This window comes from Paramormyrops kingsleyae, chromosome 17, assembly GCF_048594095.1.
Source record: "Paramormyrops kingsleyae isolate MSU_618 chromosome 17, PKINGS_0.4, whole genome shotgun sequence".
In the NCBI taxonomy this organism is placed as follows: domain Eukaryota; kingdom Metazoa; phylum Chordata; class Actinopteri; order Osteoglossiformes; family Mormyridae; genus Paramormyrops; species Paramormyrops kingsleyae.
In genome coordinates, this window is record NC_132813.1 from 5,633,295 (window position 1) to 5,654,302 (window position 21,008).

The 21,008-nt window shown below is 48.2% G+C and overlaps 2 protein-coding genes across 7 annotated transcripts in view; one reads left to right on the forward strand and one right to left on the reverse strand.

The window, feature by feature from the left end:
* usp32 (ubiquitin specific peptidase 32) overlaps positions 1-17,167 on the reverse strand; it is a 34,619-nt gene extending 17,452 nt beyond the window's left edge. For both annotated transcript variants that reach the window (XM_072701058.1, XM_072701057.1), the window contains exons 1-7: positions 16,942-17,167; positions 10,380-10,507; positions 5,223-5,328; positions 4,880-4,998; positions 3,704-3,863; positions 564-695; positions 198-305 (exon numbers count right to left, since the gene is read on the reverse strand). In XM_072701058.1, the coding sequence (XP_072557159.1) occupies positions 198-305; positions 564-695; positions 3,704-3,863; positions 4,880-4,998; positions 5,223-5,328; positions 10,380-10,507; positions 16,942-16,999 (811 nt within the window). In that variant the 5' untranslated portion in view covers positions 17,000-17,167. The remainder of the gene's footprint in view (positions 1-197; positions 306-563; positions 696-3,703; positions 3,864-4,879; positions 4,999-5,222; positions 5,329-10,379; positions 10,508-16,941) is intronic.
* An 11-nt stretch (positions 17,168-17,178) lies between these two features.
* Positions 17,179-20,485, forward strand: LOC111849929 (uncharacterized). 5 transcript variants are annotated; one of them, XM_023823254.2, is made up of 6 exons: positions 18,225-18,495; positions 18,596-18,691; positions 19,081-19,193; positions 19,475-19,598; positions 19,780-19,952; positions 20,104-20,485. In XM_023823254.2, exons 1-6 carry the CDS (start codon positions 18,456-18,458, stop codon positions 20,170-20,172), a joined length of 615 nt encoding a protein of 204 aa, XP_023679022.1. In that variant the 5' UTR covers positions 18,225-18,455; the 3' UTR covers positions 20,173-20,485. The 5 variants fall into 5 exon arrangements, 2 of the variants coding, with proteins under 2 accessions (XP_023679022.1, XP_023679023.1); XR_011983198.1 differs by lacking the exon at positions 19,475-19,598 and having other exon boundaries at positions 17,179-18,500; positions 19,081-19,437; XR_011983199.1 differs by lacking the exon at positions 19,475-19,598 and having other exon boundaries at positions 17,179-18,346; positions 19,081-19,437.
* Positions 20,486-21,008: the final 523 nt, after the last annotated feature.

Genomic DNA, 21,008 nt, shown 5'->3' on the forward strand with positions numbered 1-21,008 from the left:
ACACCAAATACCTGAGCCAAACAAACAAGCACCATCCAAACAATCAAGATGACCGAATACCTGGTACAGGCATCCTGGGAGCAAAAATGTGAACCGTCTCTGGGTCCCTGAGGACTGGGCTGAGAATCACCGTTCTAATTAAATTTGTTCTCCAGGTTAAAGCCAAAAAAGAAGCTCATTAGCAGGTTGATGCCTACATTTCTGCCGCTCAGCCACTGGCCCTCTGCAGCACGCAGAAAGCCCACAGGAGATCTCCTTGAAGTCGATGTGATTGTCACGATTTTCGTCGAAGGCATGAAACAATCCTGCGAGGACAGATCGAAAAAGTGCTATTCCTCTTATTGGAGTGATTTTTTTTTTAAAAGGGACCAAAATGGCCTCTTATCAATAAGCGACTTCCGCTATTTACATGAGATAAGCATGGAGTGCGCCCTTGTCACTGCACACACTCGTAACATGTGAGGCGCCGGCCCCTCCGTGAACAGAAAGAAACAACCAATCAGCCCCCACCCTGCTCGGGCCATGTGGCCTAACGAGTGAACGACATTCGAATGTTCCAGTACCTTCACTTAGCGAGGCATGGATGGGAGGGGAAACCAGCGGCACAAAGGTTTCCAGGTCGAAGCGGCCCGTCCTGGACTGGGCCTTGAGCAGCCAATAGCGCTTCTCCAAGTCGATGATGTCCGATTCCTCCACTGTGAAAGAGAGGCGTTATGCTGACTCGTCAGCTGCACAATACTCCCCATTTCTGTTGCTGTAGCGATGTCAGACAATGCACTTAATTACTTATTTTACAAGATGAATCGCATACTTCGCAGTAATTAGGCTGCAAATCGATGTAAAGCCTATGGATAATTTGGAATAATAATAAAAAAGACTTAAGCAGTGTGGGGGAGGGGTGACGTTTTTCCAAGTGGCTAATACTACAGCACGGTACTCCGCTGTAATGGCTGCCACCCATTAGAAGACGGATGCCTTTTAAGATACTGGTGTTGTATTACAAATAGCAGACAGACGCTTTGTGACGCCCAAGGCGGCCCTTGCAGGAGAAGTCGGGAGTCTAAAAAGGGAGAATCGCGCAGGTGAGCAAAACAGCCTGAGGCGGCTTCCTCTTTCGCCATGGTAATCCGTGGCTTAGGCTGATGGGATTGTGCCTCGGTGCCCCGCCATACCTCCGGGGCCAGGGAGCTGGGGTTTCATGGGGCGTGTAGGTAAACCCGGGCGATAGCAGCCTTATTTCAGCCCTCGACGAAAGGCCTCCGGGCACATTTCTGGCTAATGGTCAGCCCAGGCGTGGCCTGGGTCGCCACCGCAACCCTGCGCACCCTCACGATGCTTTGGGTGTTTCCGTAGCCGTGACGACCTGGCAGACCCACACTGCCGCCATTCGGCAAAGTAATTGGAGAACCTTGACCCCGCCGGCAAAGATCGGAGAGGAGCGGACGAGCGGCAGCCGCGGCAGAGCCTTCGCGGCGATAGCCCGGCCATCCATGATTTACGGTGACATTTTAAGGGCCGCGGCAGGACGACAGCTGAATGATAACGAGACATGGGATTAATTATTTAGATGAGCGTGGCACGACGGGGGCAGTTGTACACCCCCCAGGTCACGAGGGAGTGTGTGGCTCCTTTAAGAGGTTGTGGGAGTCCATCCACCATGGGTGACATTATTTTATGATTAAGGGTCACTGGGCACTAAAAAACAGACGCGTGCGACCAGGGCAGCCGGACGAATCAAAATGATACATATCCTTATTGAACGGAAGAGGAAAACAATGATTAGTTCAGCAATAATATGGAGAGAGGGACATAAATACGGGCTGATCTCGTTTGGTATCATTCATGACCTGATCCTCATGCGGCGACTGCTAATCTATAAAACTCATTACCGCCAGTATGGATTTGCCCTGCAGCATCTCTCATCCTTCACCGTGCATCGGCCCCGGATTACCACTCCCAGTGCTGCCGGGGGAGGGGGCATCTATTTTACACCCCCCCCCATAAACGGAGAGCTTGACTTTTTAGGCGTGTGTAGACAAGCTGAAACGACACGAAAATACCCCGAGGCCGGCGCGTCTATCTTATCAGAGACACCCAACGTGCACCTGCTAATTAGCTCTACGACACTTTCACGTCTCACACCTCGAGAGTGATACTCCGACGGCGGCGATGGCGGCGGTGGCAGTGCCTGGATCTTCGCTCACACTGGCTGACACATATATCACTAAAGAATCATTTTTCTCCTGGTCTCCGGGCACTGAGGAGTGATTCAGAAAGACACATCTCCACGGTGCATATTAACAAGACACGCCCCGATCACCTGATGTTTCATTTGTTTTGGCTTTGAAAAGGCATGGCGGCCTCCTTCACGATCCCCCGGGGGCACAGCAGCGTGTGCGTGCTGACGGTACCATGCTACGTGGTGTATGACAGCAGAGCATGTAATGGTGACTGCCGGTGTCTATGTGTCACCCCACACCCGAGCCCCGACAGCATGCAGGCGGAGATCTACATCCGGGAGCGAAGGGCAGGTCTTGGAAATGGAATCTCAACTTTGAAGCCCTCCTTCTAAGCCTCTGTGGCTCAGTCCACAGCCAACAGGTACATACCTAGAGGTGCGATCCTTCCCGACTGGCAACAGGAGAACCATACCATATTACAGCACACACCAAACGTGTGGTGAGGGATGCAACAGGCCGACTCCGCCACAGCGACCCACCCCAGCCACCTGTCGTCTCCTCTGGCTCTTCTGCGGTGTCCATACAAGCGGGGTACACACAGGCACAGTGCCTGCCTCACTAAGAAGATTACCTGCCTTCTCTGGCTTTTTTACCCTCTGATTGGTCTGGGACAGGAAATCAGCTGAGATCTTTCAACCACTCCCCCTCCTTGCCCAGGACTGAGAGATTTCACCCAGTCCAACACTCACTGAAGCATCTGCATAATGCTTCCAAGTTCCTTCAAGAAGGTTCTGGGGCTGACGTATTAATGGCGTCCTCTCGTTTGTATAGTTCTTATGTTCTTATGTTCTTAATTGACCTCCGATGTACGGCTAGAACAGCGAAACACGGAGAAGCCACGACAAAGGCGAACGCCAAAGGCAGCCATTAACAGAGCATATTGAGGTGACAGCAACTATGAGGCAGAGCAGCCGATATGTCAAAGGAGAGTCTGACGGCACCTCAGGAGACCTCTGGAGGTGAAGCCCTCAAAGGTGAATGAACAAAACAAACGCTGGCCCAGGGGCAACACCCTACACTATCTGGGGACAGGTAACATGTGTGACATGTCCCTAATGGGACAAAAACAACAACGCAACAAGAGGGAGACGGAAGCGTACATAAGGTGGTAAACCGCCATGTCACCCATGATGGTGTCGGGGAGATGGGACAAAATCACTCGGATGGACACCTGTATCAGAGACCAACAGCAGCCTATAGCACTGCCAGAAGGAGATCACGGTACCGCATCTGATTTCCTAACCCAGAGAAAACAGTCAACAAAATGACACGTAAAACAACCAACCTAGTAACCAGAAACTGCGGGAAACCATGTGAGACACAAGTGTCAATGTTAAGTCACTGAAGTTTGCCTTTATACAGATCAACCATGGCTTTCCTGACAAGCTATTCACTGAGGCCCCGGTGCATTGTGGGCTATCGACCATGGCGCAGAGCTGGGCGGGGGGGGGGAGGTGACTTACAGTGTGTGACGCCGGCCAGGGTCTGATAGAAGGTGGGCGTGTCACTGTCGTCCGTCAGGGTGACGCAGACGCCGCCGGACAGCAGCCACCGGGAGAAGGTGAAGGCGTCTTTGTTTTGCAGCAGCCAGTTCCTAAACTTCTCATAATTGACCCTCTCCCCCTGCGCAGACAAATGGGAACAGGGGGAACTAGCGCTTTTGAGCCATCCCAAACTGCACCCGACATGGCTCAGCCTTGAGGGTGGGCTGAAGAGGCTGCCCAGGGAATCGAGTGCAAAGCAAGACCGTCCGGTTCTGGCCGTGAGGAGCCACTGCAGGGCAGGTATGCTTACAGGAGAGACCGGGATCTGTCTCCCCTATCGAGCGGGACAGTGTGAAGCACCAGCAAAGGCGTCAGCTACGTGGCCAACGGTGCAAAAAGGCGAGGGGTGGCGTATTGAACAAGTGGCAGAGTGGCTGCGCGTCAAACCAGACGGGAATCGATAAGGAAGCTTGTGAATGCATCTCTGGGGAGAGGAGGAAGCCTCAGCCAACAGCAGACTGAGCAGAGCGGCACTGCTGCGTTCCCTTTGTCCTAAAATAATAATAATAATAATTCCGGGTGCTTTAGGAATCCTGTCACTAGCTCACAATTAGAAAGTGGCCGTCCCTCAGACTGGTGAAAGGGCGTGAGCTCACCCTGCTGAACAAAGATCCGATTTAAACCTGCAAAGCTCTCGCTAATCCAGTTTGGGCGAATCCCTCAACAAACCTGCCCACTTGGAGAAGTGAGGGTGATTTCATGGTTAAAAAAAATCTTTAAAAAGTCAAGTTATATACATTTCTTTCAAATGAAAACAATCAAACCCACCACAAACAAACACATACGGCAACAGAGGAGAGGTGCAGCCTCTCATATCTTCGATTCCCAATCCGGTCCTTGGGAACCCACAGTCTACCGGGAGCTGGGAAGGGGCAAAAATGTGGACTGACTGTGGGTCCCCGAGGACCAGATTGGCAAACACTGTTCTATGGAAAATTAAATGAAATGATTAATTCGATAATCAGTATTGTCCTTTAATATTCAATACTATGCTGCAGGGTCTGCTCTGTGGAACAGAGAGTGTCATAACTGCAAACCAATTAAATGAAGAAAACAGACAGGGAAGGTGACCAATACAGATGACGGGCCGCTGACCTCTGCGAAGCACTTCCTGAGAGAGGGCGGGACTTCCCCATCCACGGCTCGCAGCATGGCCTCCATGTCTTCCCGCGTGGCATAGCTGCCCGAGTCGCTGGCAAACAGACTAAATATATCTGCAAGCCAGAGCACAGGGCAGTTAAAGCAATGGTGCTGTCAGGGGGCCAACTGCGAGTTTATGAATCAGAGGGGTTATAAATGTCCTTTTGATGTACTCAGCCATGTCCATGGGGTCACAAAGGGTCAGATACAAATTAAAAAGTCAGCAACATGAAAGGAGCACAGACCATTCCACTAAAGATGGCGGGGGGGGGGGTGGAGTATAGTGGAGTATACTCACATTTGGATTTCTCCTCATCGCGTCCCCTCGTCAACAGGACCAGTCCCACGATGAGGTTGTTGAAGTGTAACCCTTTGGAGGTGCCTCCAAATGAACTGTAGATCACCTAGAGGAGGCGAGAGGGGGTCAGTGTGCATTGGGGGGGGGGGGGGGGGGGCACGCCATAGTGGGCAAAGAGTGTGGCAGCGCCGAGGTGTCGGGCTTGAAAGAAAGGGGCATTATTTAAAATAAAAAAAGGCAAGTGTTTATTCAAATGTTAGTGATAGAGAAGGGGGGGGCTGCGAAGGGGGGGGCTGCGGGTGCTTATAATCGCCTGGTGTTACGGACCAGGGAGCTAGGTGGCGCTTGGATGAATCCCCTAATTGCCGGCCATCGGTGGCCTCCCTCTCCCGCCTTCCACGCCTGCTCGTGCCTGATAAGGGTTTTGTTTTCCCTGCCACTCCGCACCCCTGCCTCCTTAAATATGGCACGGCGCCAGGATGGCGGTTTGAAAGCGAGAGGCTCCATCGTACCGGGGTGTCGCGTGGGGTTGGACGGGAAGGAGAGGACGGGAATGAGGAGGCCGTACCTCGCATGCCGGAAAGAGTGCGAGGTAACCGAGGTGTCCTATGAAGGCATGGCGAGGCGAGATCCTCCACTCGCCCATCTAGGACCCGAGTTTGTCCATACAGCTTGACCGAGATATGCCCCCCGGTGCTGAAATCCCGCTCGGACATTGTGGCAGGCGTGTCGGCTCGCGTGTGGCTGATCTCCTGTACGTGCCGACACCAGCGCAACCTGCCTGAAGGTCATCTGCAAAAAGCATTATCTGCGACTATCAATCCATGTGTCGAAAGCCTGTCAGATGGAAACATACGCCTAGAAGAATACGGACGATTTACTGCCTATGGTAGAGGTTCTGTGGTGGCCCCTGGGGCCCCCTGCCGCCACCTGTCTCCTCGGGTCCTAGAAGAGGACGGTCGAGTTACGTGCCGGACGGTAAAGGCGAGGCAGGAATATTTGGAATGGGCTGGATAGGATCCATGTCTCACGGAGCTCCCCTATCCTTCCAGTCGCTCCACAGCTTCAGAAATCACACAACTTTAATAGGTTTTTCCACTCTATTTATTACAGAGCTGTTAAAACGCCCCGGGACCTCCCATCCTGAGGAGGGCGCAATATAAAAATAAACCAAGACTGATTTGAATGGAGGCAGGAAGCTGCAGGTTCCAGGGAAATAAAAAGGAGATGCAGTTCAACATGCGAGAAGCGTGGTTTAACTGCGGGAAATGCTATACTGCCCAGGGTAGAGGTAAAAATAACCAAATGAACAGAGTCACTTCCCAGTATAAATTGCCAACAGTGGCATTCAGCAGTGAAAGCCTGCGGTTGGTATTGTAGCCTCACACTTCCAGGGTCGTGGGTTTGATTCAGATTCTGGGGTTTTGCATCTGCATTAGGCAAGTGGATCAGTCTGGCTGGGCCAACTGGGAGGAACCAGCTGTGCCGGCCGGCCCACGGACAGCAGGAGCGTCAGACTGCACCGTCAGGCTCAGGATTAACAGCCTAGGGGGCTGGGAGCATGACAGTCTCTGACAGGGCATGCCGGTCTGTTCATTCCTGCCAGGGTCGACATGCTGAATGACAGACATTCAAAACCTGTGCGTGAGTGTGAGAGACACTCTAGCCATGTGTTCGAGTGTGTGTTACAGTCTGTGCGTGTCAGAGCACGTCTGTATGCTGGCATGTTTCACACGTGCGTGGAGACCGGTACCATGCACCTGACAAAAACACAAGACCCGTGGGACCCTTTGCACCTACGTACACGTGACATGGCTGCGTGCCAAGCCTGGCACCCTCTAGCACCCACACGAGAGTGTCTTGCTCTATCCACAACCCATATAGGTGGAGTACAGGCAGTGCAGTGACCGCAATGGGCTCTTGGTCCTCGCAGTGCTGTCGCCACGGGAACCTCGGGACTCGGCGGAACCTTGGCTCGCACTCACAGAACGTCGCTGGAAACCAGCAGTCGCAAAATATAACTCTCCACCCAGCTGCCCTTCTGCGTTCCTTCTCCACGGGGCCAAGTGTCCTATGCACGCAGCACAAAGGGCGTTTTAATTCCAGTAGACGCAGCGTTTCCCATTTTATTACGGCCTATTTTAGCGGCCGTCTGGACAGAAAACAAACAGGCGTTCACCTTGCGTTCCGAGACAGCACACCTTCCCCTCCACAATCATAAGTTTGTTTTGAGTTTATGGATATACCCAAGTGTGTGGACACACATTTACAATGCAGGGCGATCAGATTTTCAGCTCTCTATTACAGACTCTGATCCATTTCTTATTGTTAGTAATCCTTCTGGCAAGGATTAAAATTTAAAGATGGTAAAGTATAATTATAATTATTATAATTATAATTATAATAAAATATATTAAGTTTATTATAATTACACCCAAGGCAGCCCATGCACATCAGTAGCAGAATGCACACGTCAGTCTGGCACAAAGTAAAATCCTGCAAATTAGATCGATTATATTTCATACTCCTTATAACTACAGCAAAAATCCAAAGAACTTTAGAAATTCTGATCCAACCAGAAACACAAACTGCGAGAAAGGCAAACCAGTGTTGTGTCAGACGTGAGGTTCCGTCCAGAGAGCGACACACGTAGAAAAACATTGTTTTGTTTTAATGACTTCAATTGGAGCAACTTCAAAGCTACCTAAGCTAGGGGTGTCAAACAATCCGAGTAGAACGTTATCTGTAAACGGGCACCGTCAGGACAGCCGTGAAAGAAAGTAAAATGGACGCCAGCCCAGCTGCAGCAAACGAAGCGAACGAAGCGCAGGGCTCCAGCCTTTCATTCTGGTTTATTCCTCCCTTGACATCTATGTAACAATGTGCGGAATTTTCAGATCTAGCGACGAGCTGCCGAGATCGAATGTTTACACCAGACGCGGCCGAATAGGACTGCAGATGCCGTGTGTACAAAGGACTCTAACCCGCGCTGCTAATGAGGTCCGCCGTTAGCTTTCAAAAGAAAATGTTACAAAATTCAGCTGCTAAATGAGGCCCAAATGTAGAAAGCCATGGAGCGTGTCCGCTCTCTCTGACGAATTAAGCAGAGCTTGAGGATGCTGCTTGAATCTCGTATAAGTCTATAAACTTTAAACGTATCAACCTTTGCAATCAGTGTCCCCTGGGTGCCATGGTGATAAAAAAATTAAATGAAAGCAGAAGTGCACGGTCGAACCACTGTGACCCGTCCCATAAACCCGTGCCTTTCCATACACCTCACGGTACTCCTCATACCGAAAGGCTGAGGGGCTCATTCCTTTTATTGATGCTGGTGGAAAAAGCCTTTTCCTGCACTGTTTCAGAAGCTTCCATAAACTGGGTGGCTATCTGATGATCAGAATGACTGCGGCGCCTTGTGTCCTGTGGGGGGTGGGGAGGGACTCACGCTCCGTCAGAGGACTTCGCCCCATTTGGGACAGAAACATTTCAGCTCTGGGTGAATGGGATCCCTCCTGATGACATTCACCTTTGCCCTCTGTGCGGCTCAGTGGACCCACGCCATGCCAGGTACAGAAACCACCAAGGGAACCACCCGGCTTGGGTCGCCGACCGCCCGGGGGGCCTTGCTATCGCGCTCAGCTGCTGCCGCTCCCACCCCCACTGCTGCCAAAATCTATTCTCACAAAAAAAAGTATTTTTAGGCATAATAAGGGGTTCAGGGACTGCAAGCAGACCAGGGCGTTGCTCTGAGACGTGAACCAGAGCTCCGCCGCCACCTGCTCACGCCTGAGATTGAATCAGCCGGACGCAGATGTCAGTTTGGACACCAACCCCCCCCCACCCCCGAGATCACCCAGAGCGGACGACGCCTCCCTTAGCACACATCCACACCAGCAGCCATTAATCGGCCCATCCATGGGCGATCAGCCAGCTGTGGGCTCCATCAACAGACCTTCTGCCAACATCGCTGGGGTCTCGTCATCTAACAGAACAGGCAACAGAGCCTGCTGCCCTTTTTATACACCGAGCACGAGCGTATAAAAGCATACCACTAATCATGATGGGACATTAAGCACATAAAGCCTGAAGCACAAGCACACAGATGCATGTCTGCTCCGTCCCTCATAACATCAACTCAGACACGTCCTTCATTCTCAAAGTCACCTGCTCTCTGAAACAATCCCTGCAATAACAAAGCCTCTTTGTCACTCCTTCTTTGGCCCTTTTTGTTTCCATTTTTAATCAGCTCTTTTTCATACGTTTTCTCTGTTTTATTTCTGACTTTACTAGAGGGAGTGGTGGCCCGCTCTCCTCACAATCCCTGTCATTGTCCACCCTCCATTTCCAAGCTGTAGCATTTCCAAAAGAAGAATCCCACGCGCGCAAACACACGCATACACCCATCTCCTGAAGGTCACGATTACAGAATGAAGACAAAAAAAATATGAAAACGATCCTTCTGTTTAAGGCAAACGCTTACGTGTCAGAAGTTATATGTTATCTCGACCACGATTGGAACGTTTCCAGTTCACCGTTCACGATGTCAGTAAACTCTTACATCTGTGGTTCTGGCTGCGGGATCTTCACAGGAATACTAACTGTTACACTGACATGCATATATTACTGTAACCGTAAATGCAAGACCACATGGGCCCCAGGGAGGCCATGAGCCATGGGCTCTACAGCGCCACCCAAACAACTCTGAGGTGCACACTGGACTCGCTAGAAACCACACCACTCAGCCCATGTGCTCAGCACCAGCGTGCATGACTTAGGCCCTGTGGAATTTCCCAGCATTCCTGTAAGATCGCCACAGCGCTTAGGAAGGCAGGCGCAGGAGGCAGGAGCTTTGCGGATCTCATGAGACTGAATGGGGTTTCTTAATGAGGCTACTACCCTCCCCCCCCCCAAAAAAAAAAAACAAAAAAAACACAGAATCTGAGAGGCAGTTTGTTTATAGGTTTTGAGTTCCTGTTTGTTACACACTTCACCGCTGCACCTGGTTTCCCCACTGGCTGAGGAGATCACATGCTCCTACATGAACGGGCATATTCTTGGTGCCCCGCTCGAGCCAGAAGGGAATGGGAAGGGCGCTGCGGACGATGAGGAATTTCGGAGATCCTGTGGGCACGGCCCTTGTTGTGAAACCCGACTCACCTCCGCGACTTTGGGCGGGACCCCATCTCCAAGAACTTCCTTGTAGAAACACTGCTGGTTCATATAGTAGGAGAGGCCGCTAGTTCTCTTGAAGGCATCCTTCAGCCGCTTCAGCTCTACGTCGGTGACTGCGGGTGACAGAGGGGCCACGGTTACTCACAGGATGCACGGAAGTAGCACTCAAAGCTAATTAATTGTAGTGCCAGTAGGGGGCATATCGGTTAAAGACATCAGAATTTCACCTGTTACAATCCTCAGCGGTGCACAGTAAAAAAATTAAACATTAAGCTACACAGATACATACTAAATTATAAAAGTATAAACTGTGCAAGTATCTCGTACAGTGCTTGCTAAGCAACTTAAAAATACCTGAACAGAAGTGTTCTGTGTTGCATAATCAACTCAGAGAGTGCAACTCCCATCAGCACACCCTGCTCCTCCTCACCTACCTGATTTGAACCCTACTGCATCCCTTGTGTCACTGTAACCGGAACCCTGAATCTGGGAGCAGCTACACGGCCCGCTGACTCCACCCCCTAACAACAGATTGTCCCTCAATAGTGACCAGGGTTGCTTTTAACGGACCAGGATGAAGGAGTGTTACAGGGCAGTCAAAAAGCAGTCGGCAATGGATCCAGGGCAAGTTGGAAACAGGAAGAAGAGATGCCATCATATGCTATCAAAGGACAAACCCCTGGTCCGCCGGAGTCAGGATCCAGCGAGCAGCCCATCATACTGTTTCTGCTGGGCGAGATGCAGGTCCAGAAATCATGACGCAGGGGACTTGGAGAAGACTGAATAGACCCTTCCTCATTGGTAAAACCTGGAGGGCCTCCCGTATCTAAGCATTCAGAGTGCTTCACCTTTGCGTGCGACCATAGACCATAGATGATAAGCTATCAGTGCAGTGTTCTCTGTACAGCTGGGTATTATTATGGAGTGAAAGTCAACGCATACGGCGAAAGGTTGGTGCCATTAAGGTGAGCCTGGGGAACAGGCACAAACGGACGCTGACACACCTGTACTTCTGCTCTCGGCCATCTTGGGCCAATATTGGCCAGCGGAGGGAACATTTCATCATGAGCCAGAAGATCATACACAAGGAAGAGTGAGAACTGAATCAGAGAAGCGGAACAGCCAAGTGTCTCTCAAAACCATCACCATTTCAGCTTACTCCTCACCACAAAGACCACCGCGATTTTGACAGCACTGACAGTTAAGCACTCAAAAGTACTGCAAGATGGACGCACAAAGTGGGCCTTTGTAGACTATTTATGGCAGTGAGGGGATGAGAAGCAGATGCAAATATATGCACGGGCACACAGGTCACACCGGCACTGCGTGTTTTTCGGAGAGGTGCTCCGGTCTGGCCGGAGGAGACAGAACCTGCACCGCCAGCATGTCAGTCAGCCTGCAGGAAGAGGCGTGCAGCTTTACGTGAGAAAGTGACAGGCAGCCTGGCGGGGGGGTGGCTGGGGGGGGACCTTTCCTAAGGCATACAGGTAATGCAGAGGAAACTGAGGCACACTTACGACATCATACACCATCTCTGAGCACTGCGACGCCAGGAAGACAGGCAAGGGAGCCGCTTATGCAGAGCCAGGCCGTCAGGCAGCAATGAGCGATTTATTTCCCAGAGGAGGGGGCTCTCGAATTCAGGGCGGCAAATCACGGCCCGCCAGTCACGGAGGGCACGCCCCTGTCCAAGCAGTCAATGGTAACTCAATAACAGGGCAGCAGCCCCCACTGGACGAGCAAACCCATAGCCCTCACTGTGATACGGAGGGACATGGAAGCCCCCAGATGTGACGGCACCCCCAGGCACCAGGGGGCAATCTGGCAGGTTGGATTTACATTTTAAGGGAGAGACATGTCGAATAGCAGGTCTGTGCTGGAGCACTCAGGTTGGGTAGATCAAAAGACCTTCCCAGAATGCCATCGAAATTAAGGCACAGGAAGCATTTCAGCAGCTAATTGGCACAACTAAAATAAATCCCCAAATGCGTAAAGACTACAGTACTAATTAATTAAAGATATGGACATTAAATTATGTCTTGGACTGGTGCTCCACCCACTGACCTTCTGAATGACATCCCGTCACTCAAACACAAGTACAGCCAGTAATGTATGAAAACCATCCGTGACCATTAAGGTTGCTAGTTCAAAACTGCCACACAGGAGCCGTAAGTGAGATTATGTATTAACCTGAAAAAAAGTTTGTCGCCTGTATACATTTTATAAATGATAATCATATAATTATGATAATTGTTTAATTATAGTCACTTTCAGCGCACATGCAGAAAAGGCGATCGTTTGTTAAAATTGCATATTAACGGACTGTATGGTATGGAAGAAAATATATATATAAAAATGAGGTCTTCACTGGCACGCTGGAAACCACAATAGGACCATAAATTGCCCACTGAAACGACCACATGCACTGCAAAGGTGTGAGCCAAGGGGATGGAAATACTAACAAATAATAAAAATATTCCTAAAACCCTCTTTAGTGCAGGTGTCGCACACTTTAATGGGGGGGGGGGGCAAAGGGAAACCGCGATGGCGGAGAAAGCATGTCAGGTGGCCGATTCCAGTGGGGCTCTCGTGCCGCTTCCTGAATTTTCTTTCCTTTTCCTTCCTCTAAGACAGCCACCGCGGTGCCACTATCCATCGAAGACTGGACAGCGGCCAAGGTGCAGCCATGTCATCCGGACGGAGAGGCTGCTATCCCAGTGTGAAGCAGGGGCCGCTCCTGTGTTTACAGGCCGGTTAACAACTCAGTGACACGGAAAAGTAATGCGGCCCCACGCCATAGAGATCGTGAGCTAACATTATTGAATAGTGAATGTGATTAATTGTCATTGCTGACACACCACAGCACACTGTGTACATCAAAGAAATGTGTCCTCTGCATTTAACCCCATATGTGACATCGTTACATAGCACTGGAAAGCTAATTCAGTGCCCATGGGGCAGTGCTTGGGGGCAGTAACTTGCTCTGTGTATCTCACTGGCACCTTGCTGGTCAGGGATTCAAACCAACAACCTTTCAATCACAAGTGTGCTTCCCTAACCATTAAGCCACCACTGCCCCATTAGGCAGATCCCTGGCCTGAACACCACAGCAATACACGGAATCCAATAAATATGGATTTAAGGACTGAATTGATGTCCTTGACATTAACACCATTGTTTCCAAGCAAATCTCGCCACAGCACCCTTCTGAACGCATAAGCTGTCATCCATTTCCCGTGACTCTTCCAGTCTATGTGATTCCATTCCGGTCTTACACATTTTCACAACCATGATTGAAACTCAAAGCTGATTTGAATGGAACCAAAAGCAGCAGTGAAAAGTGTCAAAGGCAACATTTGCCACCATATATACTAACATGTTTGTTACCATGACAGCTTATAGCTGATGATGTTCAAAAATGATCTGAGATCTGTCTCGCAAGGACCTAACAGCAGAGCCAAACTGATGAAAGAACAAAAGACAAAAGACAAAGCCTCTCACACAGTGTCAACACTACTCGCACTGTGACAGTGTGATGTAATATATTTATATTCCAATACGGCAGGAAACAATGATGGAGAATGTGCCATAACCCCGTGCGAGGAAAGCAGGCCAGACAATGGGCCCGATTCTGCCGGTGTGCTGGGGGCTCGTGTCCAATGTTCTACCTCCAAACACACAGCAGTCTCAGAGACCGGCCATAATCCGAAAACGGCCCAGGGCAGAAAAGAGCAGGGGGCCAGGTACTCGACACCTGTAACTACGCTTCAGGGCTTCAAAAGTGGGGGCAGCTGAGATTTATCGTAAAGGAAACGAAATTCATCTGGAGATAGATTTATGACGCATGTTTAGTAATTTTGCAAATGCTATTATCCACAGTGAAAGACAACCGAGAAGGCAGAATTTGACAGTCCCTGGAGCAATTGGGGGTTAAGGGTCTTGTTCAATGGCCCAGTGGTGAAATCATGCTGCTGACCGAGGGACTGAACCGGCAACATTCCAATCACAGCGTCCTATCATACCGTTCCACAACAAGGATGCAAAGCAAACACGCAGAACGCAGACGTCACTCCTGTTGAACAGAGTCAGTCATTGTTCAAAGTCTTCTGTCAAGAATGCATAAACGTGCTGATGGGGGGGGGGGGGGGGGGTAATAAAAACCACCACAACTCAGTGTGTCATTTTTTTTGACAACCGTGACATGACGACGCAATAAAAAAAGCTCCCCGCTTCCCACCTAGAACGTTTCCTGGAATAAATTTTTCCTAGAGGATAAAATAAACAATCATATCAGATGCAAAGCGAGAGCAGAACAGGCCGAGTCATCAGGGGAAGGATGACAGATAAGAGCCGCTGACGCCACAGGGCTCTCAGCTCGACACCCAGGAAGTGGCTCCTGACTCGCCATGAGGCCACGGGTTCAGGTGGGGGCCGCTCTCATGGTGGAAATTCAAAATTCCAAAGAAAACCGTCACAAATGGGAGTTAAAAAAAAAAAAACTAAAAGCCATGCAATGGCCTCAGTAATGCATGCGCTCTCTCTCTCTATCCACTGGCAGTGCACCAGGCCCGGCCCATTCCGCATTTGGGGGGTCCATACCCTTCTGTTCCTGGAAGAGATTTACTTTTTATTTAATAACATAAAACTGAGATAGCAGGATCAGTTAGTACCTGGAGTATCTGGGGGTTAAGGGCCTTATACAGGGGCCCAAGAATGACATCACTCTGACAACCCTGAGATTTGAACAGGCAACCTTCCGATCAGAGACACAGCATACTAACCCACTAAGCCACATACCAGCTCCATTCCCCCACTCCCTACATTTTTCTACCTCAGAAACAAAATGAAAGCAATTAACCAAAAAGTAAAGACTGAAAGAAAAAAATAACACACAAAAAACCCCATTCATTTTGGTATGATAATCAAGACTGTACCTACCCACCAGTGAAAGACAGGAGCTGTAACATGAAACACTGTTTACGTAAAGGTGACGGAGAGGGGTTTCCCCTGACCAAGAAAACTTTTGAGCTGCACTTCGTTCCACCAATCCATGTCAAAGTTGGTGATTAAAGATGACCTTTACAGTCACCCAGGCCCTTCAGGAAGATCCCCCTCCACCTTATTTGCATAATATTCTACTTTTTCTGTTACACATTTAGTTATTTGACACGTTTATGATTAAATAACCCTCTGATGGTGAAAGAGAAAGGAGACTAAATTTAAACAAATATTACATACAACATATACAGATTCAGAACTTTTAATTTCACTTCTACCTTTACTTGACAGAAGAATAATCAGCAAACACCTAAACGCAGAAACAGAGTCCTTACATTATATATATATATGTGTATATATATGTGTGTGTGTGTGTGTGTGTGTGTGTATGCATGGGACACATTGACCAAATCTAAGGATATACCCACATAAATTTCGAATTTCATATTAGACTGTCAAGACCTGGTTTGAAATGTGAGATTAGCGGGTGATGAAGGGTTTGGCCGATTCCTCCAAGTTGGGATAAAGTAAAACCAATATCATATTTTGTATCTAGATGTTAAACTAAAAAGAAAAAATATATATCGGTAAAAAAAAACACACAGCTGACCGTCGTCACAGCCTCTGCATGACCCTGGTGCAGTGACAGAGATCATTAAGCGACAGCTAAAAAAAAAACAAAACGCAACCATCTTCGCCATTTAGGAAGCTTGCGATGGGCAATAATTAAACCTTATGAATGATGCGTAAATAGTTTCTTTACACGAAGCGGAAGAGCCTGTTTGAAATACGTGACACGTTTGGGGCTTTTAATAGTTACACATTTAATGAGACGGCGATCAACACTGTCACAACCCGCTCACCAACCCATTTTTGACATTTCACTTCTCCGCTTATAAATCGTACTTAAGAAAACCATCCTAATTCTAGGTGAAAACAGACTCTAGGGGCACAGTCACCGCTGGTGGGAGAAATAAAATGCCATCCTCAGCTCGCATTTTCATGAAAAACTGACCGATCGTGGTCGTGTATCGGAATCTATGGATATCTAACCTCTGAGTGTCCCAGTTCCCCTACAGCTCCATACTTAAACATGCTGCATAAATCTCCTGGGCGTCGGTCCATAAGAATAAAATAGTTTACATATAGGGATCGGAGGAAAGTGACCCTCGAGTCTGATACATGAAAACAAATCTCAAATATAAAAAATTACATGGGTAAGTTATCTGTATAGCTCACCAACAAATACAACCCATAAACCCCTAATGACAGCTTTGCACTTGCATTGCAAGCCAGGAGGATGCGTCGCATTTAGCGTTAGACAGAGCCGGACAAGGCCACAGCAAATATTACAAACACGCTTGTAAACATAATCGTGGGAAGGCTGTGACACTGACAGCAGGCTGACCGGCAAGCCAGCCCCACCTTCGCCGTCCCCAACTATGCGGTGCGCCGACACTTAGGAGTTTGTTAGCCGGCGGCTGCTTTAGCCCAGCTAGCGGCTGCGATGGCTTTAAGCGCAAATTAAGGCGGCCGACTTGACGCTCACCTCTCTTGACGGCCTCGTCGTACGAGAGAAAGCCTATCCTTGACTCCTTGGCACCCATGTTGCCCTCATTTCATAGCAATATAAATGTTAGATGTAAGAGCGCTGCCTGTTGCCTTTTTCCGTTTATTGTGCGCCCGTTCCCAGCCCCCCCCTGTGGCCTCAGTGTTTTCGCGGAGTGACGCTTCTCGTCGCCGACGCCTCCATGCTTAGTCACATGACCAGAGTCCCGGCAGGTCACCTGACGAGGTAGGAAAAGGAAACAATACGGCGAGGGCGCGCATGCTTCTGAAAGATGCGGCGGCGCTTTGAAGTTCAGTCGGGTGACTTTTTTTTTCTCCATAGCCTTCTTTTATTAGCACGGGAAGTTATGCAAACCTCTTGCATAACGATATAATACTACTTTCACTTAAATGTTCAATTGAAAATACCAGTCCGTCTGCAGTGCGTTGCGTAATTTTTTTGTCGTCTTACCAAAGGATAGTTATAATCCATAATTATCAATGACTTCTTGAATCAAGCGTCGTGCATACGTGAATTGCACTTTATAGAAAAATAAATAATTTTGCACCATTTTATCACGTATTTTATTTATTTGTTAGTAAGTGAAGCTTTATCAAACTCGAGTTGTCTGAGTAATAAATCACAAGGGGCTGCTAGAAGAAGCAGGAGACGTTACCGTCCCCTAGAGGTCATTAAATGAAGTACCACCATCAAAGCGTTGCGAAGCTAAAACACAGTGCAAGTCACATTGCAAGAAAAATTAGAAGGATGATTACAGTAACTCAGTGACTAGTACAATTGCATAATACCTCGAGGGTTGGGTGCTCGAATACACCTCTGCTCCGCGTGTGAGGCAATATTCCCCGGAAAGCCCATGCATCTTATCAGGGACCTATTTATTGTTGTACCAGAACTTTAGCTGAAGTATGTAACTAAATGGACAGAAACTGTAATACTTTGGTGTCTAGGTTTGTAGAGGGCACGTATCTTCTGTTACATGTTTTAAATGTAATGAAAAGCTAACCTCCCATATTACTTTATACGAGTTTAAACATTGCATCATGTTATCCGAAAGAATCCTCAATTAGCTGACACACTGACATTAACGTACTTAACATTTCCTATCTATCTATCCATCCATCCATCCATTCGTCAGTGGCATTTGTCAAATCCGTTTGAATAATTATAATTTATATATTTTATAATAAACCCCCTTTATTGCATTAGATCCGCAAACATATTAGTACATCAAAAAAAGTGCAACAAGGAAATTTAAGTTCTTTAGTAGCACCAACGCTGCATTCATGTGGAATAAGCGGAAGTTGTCTTTTGTTTTGGGAAGTGACGCAACAAGCATTATTGCAACTCTTTTACGGCAGAAGCAGAAGAGCGCCAGTGATTCCCGGTAACCGGCTCCTGACAACTGTTGCTGTGGTTTCAAAAACGTCACACGTTTTCTGATGTTATTATGGGCTTAGCTTTCAATCGGTTGAAATCCCTGGAAGGTGACTGAAATGGGACTCGAAGTTTTATTGTATGTGCCTAATTTAATTGGTAAGGTAAAAAAGCCTATGTAATCTTTAGATGTACTTTTATGTGTGTTTTGCGTATTATCGTGATAGTCAACGTCTCATTAATATCTCATTATTTACAGGTTATATCCGGGTCCTTTTAGTCCTTGCAGCATGGGCTGGTTTCAACAATCCAGAGATTTTCGTCCCGTGCTATGGCATTTCTGTCATATTGGACGGTAATGAAATACGTTGTGAATGTATTGCATAGCTGACTCGAAAAGACATAAACTGTTAATCGCTAAAAAGAAGCGCTAGTTGTTTAATCTGAAGTTCTGCTAGTTACACTTGTAACTGTAACTGGGCTTTCATCGGAAGCTCAGCCTAGCCGCACTTTTGCTCATTCGACTCCTCGACAGCACGTATTTCTGTAGTGTCCATACTTGTACGTCACTTTGAATTAAAGCGTCTGCTACATAAATGTAGCTTAAAATCTTCAGTGATGATTGCTAACAATAGTTTCAGTCCAAATACAACCAGGCACAATGTGGATATACTATAGATACTAGTGGCACAGGATATGATATATATATATAGCCGATTTGTATGTAGTGATTTCCTTTTGCAGGGGTGGATGGCTTCGTGGCGCGCCGCCTCAAGCAGACCTCCGAACTGGGAGCCTGGCTGGATGTAGTCATTGACAACACTGGACGGGGGATGTTATGGAGCATGCTGTTTCAGGCATGCACGCCGTATTACTCGTTGCTTGTGATTGTAATACATATAGGGATTTAGCTGGCATGCTGTTTTCTTCCAAATTATAATTTGGTAACATTGCATCGAATTATTTAAAAATGTGATACTTGTATATAACATATACTAAAACGTGTACGTTTATTATGACAATGTTTTTTTTTGTCTTCTAAGTGAAAGATTTACTTTTCGCTATACAGAAGAAACGATGAGCCATGGTTTTAGTGCACAGGTACGTCATACCTCCCTCTCTCTCTCCCTCCCTCCAGTGGGGTTGGCTGGTGCCCTCATTGGAATGGAGTGTGTTCGTGTGTAATCACAGAGACCATGGTGCTGAGTGGAAATGCTCCTTCTCTGAGAGTCCTCGTTGGGTCCGGGCTGTCATGGCCAACAGTGAGAGAACTCTTTCCCTGACTCACAGTGCCTGTGCAGTCACTTGACCACTCAAAATTAAGCATTATTTCATAGCGCGGTACACTGATATCATTGCAGTGTTTCTGAAATGCAGCCATACTTCAATGGCTTCGCTGTGATCATTTCCCTCCCCCGCCAAACACCCTTTTCTTCTGTGCAGGTTTTAAAAGTCCTCTCGGAGTACTGGCGATCAGTGGTCTACACATTCTGCCTATGTGGTTGTATGGTCTCCAGATGGGTATCCTTACCCAGATCCTCCACCTGCCAGCCTGGCTACAAACTCTGGGAACCCTCTTACTCTCCATGGGCCGGCTGCTGTGCCTTTCTGTGGAGGTAGGTGGCTACATTTTCAGGTTCTATAAGTCAAAGATAAGTATTTTTGCTGAAAGACACCGTAGGAGTGCCAGTTCTGTGTACTTGAGCATCTGGGAGCTTCCACCTGCTTCATCATCAAATCCAGTAACATCCCAATCATCTCTTTCAGATATGGTGCATCTGGACCCACGTCAGGTTCCTCACCAGAAATCAGACGCTGCTAAAAAAGGTGGAGTGAGAGGAGCACGATTATTATAACTGAACCTACATCCTACTATTAACGGATCCAGTAGGACATAATTGCACTTGGCCTGTCAGAGCTTCGCTTCCAGGACTGGAATGCTTAGAGAAGCAATCTGCCTGCCAGCATGTTATTTATACTTTGTGTTACTCTTAAGCAGGCTGCAAAGGAAGGTTTGATTCTGCCGAGAACATGAAAAAGTGGTATGTATACGTGTGTAAGCTGCTTTGCATTGTTCATAGACATCTTATAATTATTTTAGTGCTTTTGAAGGTAACTCCAGAATAGGAATAAAATATACCTAAAAGTATTGCCTTGTGTATGTCTTTTAATGTAATTCATGAATACATTATTCATGACAGGTGGGTAGGTTGATTGGTGTAAATTGGCCCTGTAGTTGTGTGTGCACGTGCACGTGCACGTGCACCCTGCGGTGTATTGGCGACTGACCATTGTTCCCGGGATAGGCTCCGGTCCCCCCCACGACCCCAGTTGGGATTCAGCGGTTTCAGAAAATGGATGGATTATTCATGACATTTCACTGGAGGTGGCTCATGGGTACAGTGGTGGGGGTTTCAGTTCTGCATCCAGTGTGTGTGAGTTTGCATGCTCTCCCCATGTAGCCCGGATTTCCCACTGCAAAAAGTACCGCAGTTAGACCAACTCGTGTCACGCAGTTGCCCCTAGCATGTATATGTGTGCCTTGGGATGGACTGGCATAACATCTAGGGTGTATGTCTGCCTAGGGTGGCCTGGGATAGGCTCCAGGCACCCCCACAATGCTGACCAGTGTAAACAGCTGGAATATTCAGTAATAGATGGATTTTTTCTGC

Excerpts from the sequence above, each read along its gene's own strand:
- LOC111849929 (XM_023823254.2), top strand. The coding sequence starts at position 18,456 with ATGGGACTCGAAGTTTTATTGTATGTGCCTAATTTAATTG. Across the intron at positions 18,692-19,080 it reads CATTTCTGTCATATTGGACG|GGGTGGATGGCTTCGTGGCG; the intron begins GTAATGAAATAC and ends TTCCTTTTGCAG. Across the intron at positions 19,194-19,474 it reads TATGGAGCATGCTGTTTCAG|TGGGGTTGGCTGGTGCCCTC; the intron begins GCATGCACGCCG and ends CCCTCCCTCCAG.